The sequence below is a fragment of the Morone saxatilis genome, unplaced genomic scaffold, assembly GCF_004916995.1.
Source record: "Morone saxatilis isolate NCDOM2014 unplaced genomic scaffold, NCSU_SB_2.0 Contig3, whole genome shotgun sequence".
Lineage (NCBI taxonomy): Eukaryota > Metazoa > Chordata > Actinopteri > Moronidae > Morone > Morone saxatilis.
This window is the reverse complement of record NW_023339873.1, coordinates 4,688,650-4,699,806: the sequence shown is the minus strand read 5'-3', so window position 1 is coordinate 4,699,806 and position 11,157 is coordinate 4,688,650. Positions and strand designations below refer to the sequence as shown.

At 41.6% G+C, this 11,157-nt stretch overlaps 1 protein-coding gene across 1 annotated transcript in view; it reads left to right on the top strand.

The window, feature by feature from the left end:
- zfyve26 (zinc finger, FYVE domain containing 26) overlaps positions 1 to 11,157 on the top strand; it is a 25,686-nt gene that overhangs the window by 3,714 nt on the left and 10,815 nt on the right. Inside the window, exons 7-25 of the mRNA XM_035673856.1 lie at positions 396 to 520; positions 769 to 933; positions 1,079 to 1,167; positions 1,274 to 1,425; positions 1,515 to 1,730; positions 2,425 to 3,036; positions 3,197 to 3,361; positions 3,597 to 3,748; positions 4,357 to 4,600; positions 5,084 to 5,347; positions 5,488 to 5,607; positions 5,799 to 5,969; positions 6,127 to 6,360; positions 6,693 to 6,798; positions 7,121 to 7,992; positions 8,451 to 8,650; positions 9,015 to 9,119; positions 9,291 to 9,413; positions 10,731 to 10,907. Of these exons, the coding sequence (XP_035529749.1) occupies positions 396 to 520; positions 769 to 933; positions 1,079 to 1,167; positions 1,274 to 1,425; positions 1,515 to 1,730; positions 2,425 to 3,036; positions 3,197 to 3,361; positions 3,597 to 3,748; positions 4,357 to 4,600; positions 5,084 to 5,347; positions 5,488 to 5,607; positions 5,799 to 5,969; positions 6,127 to 6,360; positions 6,693 to 6,798; positions 7,121 to 7,992; positions 8,451 to 8,650; positions 9,015 to 9,119; positions 9,291 to 9,413; positions 10,731 to 10,907 (4,292 nt within the window). The remainder of the gene's footprint in view (positions 1 to 395; positions 521 to 768; positions 934 to 1,078; positions 1,168 to 1,273; positions 1,426 to 1,514; positions 1,731 to 2,424; positions 3,037 to 3,196; positions 3,362 to 3,596; positions 3,749 to 4,356; positions 4,601 to 5,083; positions 5,348 to 5,487; positions 5,608 to 5,798; positions 5,970 to 6,126; positions 6,361 to 6,692; positions 6,799 to 7,120; positions 7,993 to 8,450; positions 8,651 to 9,014; positions 9,120 to 9,290; positions 9,414 to 10,730; positions 10,908 to 11,157) is intronic.

Genomic DNA, 11,157 nt, shown 5'->3' with positions numbered 1-11,157 from the left:
TTAATAATAATTAAATAATAATAGTGGGCGATAAATTGATCAATTTAAATTTTAGAAAAAAAAATTGCAAAAGATTTCTGAATTGTACAATTGAGATTTAAACCACAAGTTTTATAATGTGGGGATAAACAGCTGCTAAGCCCCAATCCACTCATCTGCACAAAGTGTGTAGTATAATTTCCCCATAGAACTCCATATGAAGAAGAAGAAGGGGCCCCCAGTGATAAGACATTATAGATGTGGTAGTGTTTCACATGATCAAATATATGTTGTCTTGTGTAATTTGTTTTTAAGAAAAAGAAATCTATTAAAATTGTAAATCAGATGTGGTAGGAAAAAATCTCAGATTGTATGGTTGTCATACTTATCAGCTTGTTTTCATTGTTTTCTCCTAGTGGACCTTCCTGAAGCAGAGAAGCTGGCCCTCAGTTTATGTTGCCACAATGATCGTCCATCCATTTGGAAGACCATTTATTTTGAGTGCCTTAGTAGTGGAAAGCACTTCCTCGAGCAGGTGTTGGTAAGTGTACCAGGACCATTGGAAAAATATTAATACTGATTAAAATGTACAGTTTAAGTGTGTAAAAATTGTCTGTTTTTCATTCAGACTTTTCTACAAGAAGTAATTTGTGGATTTGTGTCTATTAGTAGCGTTGTAATGCTAATTTGTTTGGTAATTTGTACTAGATCCTGATGGTCTAATCAAATTTGTTAGTAACAACATGTGGTGAGATTAAATAATGTAATAACATTGGTTCCTCCCTGTAGGTTACTGCACTGGACCTGATTAAACACGAGGAGTTTTCTCAGCTGAGAGACTTACTGAGGTTGGAGTTCCAGCCTTTGTCTCGTCTGCTGTTGCTCCTGGGATGGACTCAGTGTCGCAGTCTGACCTCGGCTCAAACGCTGCTCAACATCCTCCACCGAAAGCAGGTCAGAACTGAAATCATTCAGCTGTCCAGACGTGCACTTCCTCCTCTGTGTGATTTAAGTGGAAAACTGGTTGCAGATCAGCATATTGTTAAGTAATTTTCACAGTCTGCTGTGGCCATTAGCTGATTCAATCTTTACCTTTTAGGCTCCAGCCAATGACTCTGTTCTGCAGGAGTTTGCCAGTCTTCTGTCCACTCAGCTTGGAATACTTGAATGGTGTAAAAACAACAATCCGTAAGTACTTGTTTCGTTTATCTCTTTGAAGTTTGACTGGCATTTAACTCCATCTTAATCATTATTTCATTTTAATATTTACTTCTTTTGTATTTTGTTTCTTCAGAGGTATTTCCATGGATGCATTGCTGGCGCAGCTTCACACTCTGGACAATCACTCTGCTCTCTATATTTTGCATTCACTGACTCCTTTGGCTCAGTTTGAAGAGCGCAAGATACTGCATCTGCTGCAGCAACTGCCAAATTCACCAGGAACAGGTCAGCATCTTCATCATGCTCTCTCTTCTTGTTTATCCATTAGTCTAAAATTAATGTTGGGGATAATAATATACGTGTTTTCCCTGCAGAAGAAGCTGAGGCCATCAGTACTCTCACTTCCGGTGTGCAAAGGAACATAGTTTTGTTCCAGGGGTTCTGTTCCATGAAGTATGCCATCTATGCTCTCTGTGTTAATGCACATAAATACTCAAATTGCACTGAGTGCAAGTCCATGCAGCAGCAGAAACATAACCAGCCTACTGAAGCAGAATTGGACCAAAACGAAACCTCAACTTCCTCAGAAGGTACAAAATGAAGTTTTATTTTGATAACAGATGATAGAAGTTGTTTCCTGTCTGATAAATTTAGCTGATTATAATCTCACTCGCAAAAGTCGTGGGTTAAGTCTTTAATTATACAGTATGTGTTGTTAGTTTTGTTAGTGTAAAGTCATACTAGTACAGTCACAAAAAAAACAAAGAACTTAACATATAAGCCAAATATATGTAAATGCTTGTATAGGTAAAAAAATATCAATTGTATCTTTTTTCTTTTCTTGTATATTGTAAGATATATAATTTTAGTTGTAGTCAAACAAAAAAAGGAAAAAAATTGATGACAAAGATATTGTTTTATTTGTTTTAATATAAAAAAAAAAAACAAAGACAAAAGAAGACAAACATCATTAAAATAATCTCTTGGTAGCTGAGAGCCTTTCTTTGTTTCTCCTTTTTTCAGTTTTTTGTCAGTAGGCACAAAATCTAAATCTACACACAATATAAAATATTTATATTTAGAAATATTAAAATTTAGCTTTTCATTAATTAAGGCTTAATGAATAATTTCCTCTTTTTCTATATAATTTCTTGATTGTGCTTTATTTCTAAAACAAGAATCACTGACTACTTATTGTTGATTGTAAGCTTACAAGGTTGCATTTGTTCATTGATCTTTTCTTATATTATTCTGACAGATACTCTGACCTTTTTGCATTTCCAGGTTGCCATTTACTGTTCCAGCACTACCTGTCAGAGTGTCAGCTCTATCTGGAGGCCGTGCCTGCGATGTTCCGCCTGGAGCTCCTGGAGAACATCTTCTCCCTTCTCTTCCTGTCCACCGCTGACTTTGCCCAGCAAATCCAAAAAGAAACAAACCTAAATCAGAACACAGGCAATGCCACACAGTCAGAATGTTTATCAGAGTCAAGAAACACAAATGTAGAATTGGGAACCAAAGCAAAGACAGATGAGAGTGAGTACAGCAGGAAAGAGAACGAGAAGCTGTTTTCAAGTTCATCAACAGCAGCCCACCGTTGTCACCTTGACCTGGGACACTTTATCCAGGGCTGCAAGGGTTTTCTGGCTGATGTGACGACCATGAAAGGTTTTCTTAAGCTGCTGAAGGAAGGGCTGGAGGGCATGTGTGTGGTGGGCCAGCAGGAGGGACAGGAGGCGGGAAGGGCGCTGCCTAGAGAGGCCGAGGCAGCAGAGAGTCTCGGCTGCTCTGTGACGGCTGAGACATTCGGAACACGTCTGCAGAGGTTGTCCAAACGCACTGCAGAGGCTCAGTGGAGGCTGCAGATCATCACCAGCAATCAGGGCAGTGGAAGCGGTGAGATCAACAGGCTAACGATATTTCTTTAGCTTTTAAAAACTTTTTTGAGTTACCTTTTCTGCCCACCTAACAAAGGAAAATCAAGTGCAACTAAAATTGACGAACATTTAACTGCATTTGGCACTTATTTAAATGTTGATGGTAAATTCACGTGCAGGTTCAGAGAGTCCTCTCCAGACGTCAGCGGTCAACTGTCCTGTCCCTTCTGTGGGACGCAACAAGAGCTCGAGCCTGAGGAGAAGGAAGCGACCTGGTAGACATGCTACGGAGAGACAAACCTCTGTTGAGAAGCAAAATGGAGAAGTTAGCACGAGCGCATCAGGTAAGACATTAACAACAACCTGTCCTTTTCATATGTACATGCCCTGATTTGGTCTGTTCAAAGCACTTTGAGTCAGATCTGCTCATTTGTTAAAATTATAAATTAATTTTTGTCTTACAGAATAAAAATCCTTAAGAAAAGATTAACACTAAAGATTAAGTGTTTTAGGTGCAGTGAATTGAAAACTTAATTTGTTTTTGTAGATTTATGACGATGTTTATTTGTCCGTTGTCAGATGGTGGAGGAGGGACAGCAGCAGGTTGTGTGGAATTGGAGGTTTGTCCATGTGGTGGTCCCCACAGCTGGCTGGTCCCTGCCATGCTGTCCCCTCCTGAGTCTCTACTCATGTCCTGCATCCGCCGAGAAAACTTTATGGAGGCACATCAGGTCTGTGTGGCAAGCTGGACGCCATAACAACAGGCTTTAAGAGTTTTTGCAAAAACAGTTTGTTTTTACCAGCCTTTAAAGTTGATGTTTATGCTGTCAATAACACGGGGGGCAACTGCTAATTCGGTTGCGAGCTACTAAAATGTATACTACTACATACATAAGCAATATTACCTTCGGGGGATGCTAACTAAACCCTTATCATTTGGTACTAGCACGACATAATTCTAGATGTTATCATTATCGGATGAAACATTAATTTTAACGCAGATTGACTAGAGCTGACCCAGCCTCCCACTGGGGGAACTTATAACTCTTCAATCAATTTTATTTTCATGTTTATCTTCTTTAAGTTTTAAGTTGTAGGTACATACAAAATTAGTGGTCAAATTTGTATGTGCAATAAATTAAAACAAATAAATGAAGTTATTGATTCTTTCCATTTTGGAATTTTTTATGGTATTAAGACTGATTAACATGGACAAGTCAACATGATAGGTTATTATGGTAAATATATGTTTATGTCCGATTCAGCAGCAGTCTAAAACTATATAGCCCGTTTGGAGGTTACGTCTAAGTTTAGTTTTGTCCTGTGTATTTCTCTGCAGGTATCTCTCCTGTTTGAACTGGGGGCGTCTGACTGTTGTGGTGAGCTCGTGTTCATGAAGCGCTACAAAGAAGTCCTGGTGGAGTTGGGACGGGTGGAGCAGAAGATGGAGAGCCAGTCTATGTCTTCATCCTCATCCTCCTCAGAGGGTTTGGTGACAGCAGCTGTGTCGGGCGCAGCGAGGAGTCGGCTCGGCAGCAGTGGGCGATCAACCCTGCAGGCCATCGGAAGTGCAGCGGCTGCAGGTGCGAAAATGCTTTTTAAACCAGTTCAGCCCTGATATACCTGCCTGCAAGTCTACTTGAATCTGTTTTTATAGCACTTATAGCTCAGTCCAGAGAATAAATGTGAAGCTCTTTGTCCTTGACCCTGAGGGGCTGAAACCAAAACCTGGCAAACATTATCAAATTCTAATGTGGTTGTGCTTGAAATATCATATTTTGACTTTGTATACATTCAGCCAGTTATCCAGAGGAATAAGATAAACTACTAAGCTAACCTATAAATATCACATGGTTGTTTTTTTCTTGATAAACAGGTAATTTGGTATGTGAAAGCAGTTTATTTATTAACAGATAAATGTAGTGTTGTTTAATAGTAAAATGTACTTGTATTCATGAATTATGTACATATTACATACAGTTGTTGTTGTTTTTAATTGTCACATAATATATATGGTATATTTATGTACAACTCAGGATCTGACTTCTGTTTGTGTTTCCATGTAGGTGTGGCTTTCTACTCCATCTCAGACATAGCAGACCGTCTGCTCAGCACCCCTACTAACCCGATGCCCTCACTGGAGGAAGGCTACTGGCTGAGCTGCTGCGCTTCAGACCCCTCTGGCCTCCTTTACACACTGCTGGAGGAGCTCAGCCCAGCAGCCATGGCTGCCTTTGACCTGGCCTGCTGCCACTGTCAGCTCTGGAAGACATCCCGACAGCTGCTGGACACAGCAGAGCGCAGGCTCAACAGCAGCCTTGAGACTCGAGGTATGCAGCCTGAATTTAAGGGTCTTTTATGGAAGAATTATTAGGAATGTTGACATTGTGTTGTAGATGGTACCGGTTACAGAACAGCAGCTTTGCACAGCTAGTCATATCATTTTTCATTTTTAATCCTGCCTCCCCAGGAGTAAGAATTGACCCTAAGGTTCCACATTCTGAGGGGATCTGTGGATTTCCCATGGTATTACAACAGATCAACAAGATCCTGAATCATTCTGCCACTAATAAGGGCTCTGTCAAAACAGGTAAATAAAACTACTCTTACATTTTCATTAAGGGAATAGGAACATGTGTACATAGATATCAACATGCTATTTAGTTAGATTGATAGGTTAAAAATGTACTTTTTATACTCCAGTAGCAATGAGATTTGATATGAAAAATGAACCGAATGTCCATAATAGTTTCTTTGTTATTGATCCGCTCGTGTTCATAGAAGCTGTTGGGGAAGACCAAGTGTTTGCCAGCCCATTTGGTTGCTGCATCCAGGAAGTGCTCCTGTGTTGCTACCCAATACTGAGCGAAGAGTGCATCGCTGCTCGGCTCAGTCTTGCTCAACGTTTAGAGACCACCCTGCACATCTTGAGCACTGCTACAGATGGCACAGGTCAGCGCAGTAACCATGGCTTTTCAGATGTCTTGCATGTTTACCAAGAATGTGTAAGGGTTGCCTTGTGATAACTTCAAAATACCAGAAGAAACCTATAGTGTTCTCAGCCTTCTATGCAAAAGGCTGAATGTTCTGTATGTCTCTTGTTTAACAGAGGGCAGTGTGGGCAATGCTGTTCTGGCAGTATTGGTTGAACAGGCCAGTCTGAAGCAGTCAGAGCTGGACTCTCACCCTGTGCGCTCCAGCATGAAGCAACTGCTCCGTTCTTTGGACCAGCTTTGCCCCTTCGAGCCGGACGGAGATCTTGCCAGACCGGATTATGTGCGCAGTTTCCTCGACTACGTCAACACACTAGCATCTGTGTTAGTGCGCAGCCTTGGTTCAGAAGGTAAAATAATTTCTTGTTGAGGAAAGATGAGGTGGAATATGTGCCGCTTTGGGAAAGGGTTGCTAATCTAAAAACAGAAGTATCAGTCTTTAGATTCTTCTGCCTTATGGGTTTGGCACTGGCACCTTCCAACAACATCTTTTTAAAAGTTTTAGTAGTTTAAGTGCATAGTGCTCTTTTATTAAAAATGCTTTCAGACCACACCATCTCCGTCCCTCCCTTGCTCCACTGATATTTATACCAAGTCATTTAACCTTAATAGGGACCATCAGTGACTCCTCTTTTTCTATACCAGTTCTGTTCTGATTTGCCTCTCTTGTGGTTTCTTTTAGACCAGAGCAGTAAAGTGAAGCTTGGGAATCCACTGTTGGTGTTGCTTCAAACCCCATTTCAGCTTCTCTCCCACCTGCTATTTGACAGACAGGTGTCTCCTGACAGGTATGTACAGTGGTACAAGCTCCACCAATGTGAACAAATATACATAAACCGGTAGTTTGGTAGTTTCAGTCTATAACTCTTTAATCTGCTAGATAGTTTAATACAACAAGAATGAGGTTGGAGAAGGTAGAAGGTTCCACTTTTCTGTTTGAAGCAGCAATATAGAGAAAGTTGCTTGTCTCATCTTAAATATTACTCTTGGATAGACACTAAACCTTTTATTAATAATATGAAAAAAAGGGATATAAGACAAAGGTGAAATATAACAGATAAAAGTAACTGAATAAAACCTGAACTATTTCATGTCCTGTTTTATCTCCAGAGTGCTGTCCTTGCTGCAGCAGGAAGGTCTGCGACTGAGTGTCCAGCAAGTGATTGTCCAGCGATGCTGTGAGACTCTGCCTGTGTGGGTTTCCTGTCCAGGCGATGAAAGAGACTCCAGTCAGGTCAAGAAAGACGATGGGGTGTTTGGCGTTGCCAGCTTGTCTGTCCTCCTCCAACAGCATGCTCAGGAGCACATGTCCACTCTGGCAGTCACAGAGCCTCAGTCTGATGCAAGCTCTGAGTCTGAGGTCTCAGAGGAAGACCACTCCGCTACACCCACCAACCGTTCCACCTCACCCACTAACCTCTCCACATCGCCACCTGCTAATTCATCGTCTTCCTCAAACTCCTCAAACTCCTCAAACTCCTTTCTCCTTACACCATCAGCCCTGTCTTTCCTGAAGTCTCGCTCCCCTTTACTGGCCACACTGGCATGTCTGAGCGCGTGCAAAGGAGAAACTGCTCGGACACAATCCTCTGGATGGTCCGGCTATTTCCGTAGTGGCCGTAAAGAGGTAGTCTTAGATGGAGAGCAGATTTCTCGTGAAGCAGATAACCTCTTGAAGGAGTTCCCTATTCTTCGGGCTTACCTTCACACCATGGCTGAACCAGTGCTGGGCACCCGGTTAACTGAGGGCGAGGAAGGTTCTGCTGGACTTGGGGCAGTTGTTTGTGGGAAACCCCTTGTCAGTCTCCTGCTGTCTGGGCCTCAAGATGAGGTTGCCCAGGCTGTGGCTGCTGAGGCCTTCCAGAAGGCTCTTTCCTCCAGAGACCTGGGCCAAGCCCTCAGTCTGCTGGAGCTGTATGGGCAAGGCTGCAGCCAGGAGGGGGCGCTAAGAGACCGCCTGCTTGCCTGTGCTGCTTTAGAAGGTGAGAAAACATAGTAAATGCATTTTTTAAAAAATTAAACAAGTGGAGGCTCATGGGAAAAGTTTGGTGTCACTTGTGCCTCTAATATGAGATCCAACCTAATAAATGCTGCAGTCACATTACTTGTTGATACTTTCTTAACTGTTGACCAGCTACATATACATGCAGCAGGTACATGTAGCTGTTTTAAGTAATTATTTAGCAAAACATTAACTGGTTCCAACTTCTCATATGTGAAGTGTGATTTACTTCTTCTCTGCTTTATATCGGTATGAATTAATATGTACAGTAAATTGATGTGTGTCAGATCCTCTCCTTTTTTCCTTTTTGTCATAACTGATCTGTCTTCCAATGTTTCTTGTGGATTCTCAGATACAATATATGTTGAATTCATCATTTATATTCCAGTTATAAATGTAACCAAGAGGTTTGCTGTTTATTTGGTTTTCTGTGTTCAGATGGAGATGAAGGTATAGGTCAGCTGTTCCGTGTACAGGATGCTAACCTACGAGCCCGTGTTGGACTCCAGGCTCTGGAGCGCTGGCCTCTATCAGCCTGCCTGGAGCTGCTCGAGTTCTGCCTCAATGATCCGAACACAGAGACCTCACTGAGAACAGACTTAGAGCTCAAGAAAAAAGAACTGGACATCTATCACTGGGTAATTTTAAGAACTTAATTGAGACTTTTGATCTCGAGAGAAATGTATATATCACACTACAGCAAAGTGGTTATTCAGACATGCAAACCTAGTAGATAAATGTGCAAGAAATAGTGTTTAAAAGCAACAGAGAGGACCGTAATTGTTGAACTGAGAAATATATACCTGTTCTTTAAATCAGGCATACAGTGAGCTTATGTAACATTGCAAGTTAATACTTGCTTTTGGCTGCCCTTGTGCAGTATTGACTTTAGTTCTGTTTTCATGTCTGCTATAAATTTAGGCTGGAATGTAATACGTCTTCTTCAGTGACCTAATTTGACTTTTAATTGTGACATGCCAAGTTTGTTCTTTCTTCTCACAGATGTTGAATTTACAGCCACCGTTGCCCTGGGCTACCTGGCAGGAGCTGAGGACTGAGTCGAAGACAAACTCTGAGTCCATGTTATCTATGATGCTGGAGGCAAAAGTAAGTACAACACACCTGCAGCAGTTTACTTAGCAAACGATCACACATTGTAAATAAGATGTCAAATAAAAAGTTAATATTACCACAAATTAACACACCTCCTAATCTCCCAAATACATATTTGTTTATTTATATTGATATAATATAAATCTATTTGTTTTGTTTTTTCAGGAGTTTGCTCTTTGTGCACAGTGGGTTGAGCTCTATCCAGTATCTGAACAGCTGAGACTGCAGCTACAGACTGAGCATTTGCTTCATCTGCTGGAGAAGGGACAGACAGATGAGGCTTTCCAGGTCCAGACCACTCAACTTTTGCATAACTTAAGACTGAAATCCATTTAATTTAACATTGGTAAATTTGTCAGACATTTACCAGGCATCACTTTGATCCCTGAGCTCACATTGATCAGTACTACTGACCTTTGTGCAAGTACCCAATTTCTTTGTATTCATGTTCCAGAAAACAGAAGGTTCTTTGAATTCCTGAATGACTGACAGTGGCAGTAAACAAAGTGGCGATGTCACCTCACACTTTGTGCAGGTTGAGATTTTATATAGACAAAGTCAAGGGTGTGACGTAGGCTACTTGCATGTCCTAGCTATAAATATAATATGGTAGCCTACGCCCAGCCTCTCCAGAATCTTCTCGCCCTTTAAGGTTCTAAGTGGCAGTCATCCAGGCATTCACAGAATCAAAGTTACCTTTATAACTTCCGTTCTGTTTCATTTATTTCTGACTGTCAGTGGCAGTAAATAAAGGATATGACTTAGAGCCGTAATGTCACAAGGAACACGCACATACTGGTCAGTGGTAAAATGGCTGATGGTAGTATGGACCCAGAGGCCACATTAGGGTGACAGAGCCTCAAAGGCACTGTCCAAGATGCCACTGCACAAATCTCCAATAATAACAGATAACATGTGAGGCAGCAGGTTTACCTCGATGACCCAGGGCCTCTGAAGCCTGGCATGACTGCTTCCTGCGTTTTAGTGCCCTTTCTGGCTGTGGCCTGAACAGCTTGCCTCGCACAAAAGGAGCAGCCTACAATCATCAAACATAGGTGCCTGTGAAAGCCACACCTGAAGTTGTGTCCCAATGAGGGTGGACATCAAGCGGCCACGTTCTTTAAACATTAAACCAAAGGAATGAAGTGCTACATTGTTTGTGTCACCCAACTCTCTCCCTTCATGCTATGGCAGTGACATTTGGTACTGGGCCAGGATGAGCAGAGAGGGAGTTCCCAGTATGAGTCATGCGGGCAGCAGTGTCATAAACCCATGAGAGAAGACCATTAGTGACCCGGCACATGGTAGTTAGGATAGCTAACAGCCTTAGAGGGCAACAAATTGTAATAAAAGTCGCAGGCAGGATGACAAACACCAAACAACACAGAATGTGCTTATCTCTCTTGGACGTGCAAGCAAAATACAGAACTGAAACACTTTTTATTATGCCGCAGTTGACCTGCGAAGAACACCAGGTTGAGAGATCAAAGAGGCCAGATATGTATCATGTGATATTTTAAAGCTGTGTTTATAGTCTATCAATTATTGCTGCGAAAGTTCTCTTTTTTTGTTAATTTCTTTTGTTGCTTAATTTTTTTTTTTTAGTTGCTCGAGGGCCTTTCAGATTTTGTAGTCGGCCTAGACGTTTGTGAGCGTGCTCTGGATCGCCGCCCCGGATTGGCTGCCTGTCACTTCCTGGCTGACTACCTCACTCTGCATTTCCAAAGGCAGGTGTCTCCAGCACGACGACGACACATCCACGCCCTCCATCTGGGCTCTAAGGTTTGTGACTCAGCCACATGCCTAAGCTTGCATGTTTCTAGAAACTCAGGCTTGTAGAAAATACCTATGACACAATTCTTGAAATTTTAGAATTGCATAGGACATGATGTACTCATCCAGTTCACCAGCTGGGAACTATTATTATGTCTTGCTACAGAGTGATGTGCATTATGTTAGCAAATGACAATACAATACAGTGTGTAATCATTTAGGAGGGTGTATTGGTAGAAATGAAATATAATATTCATAG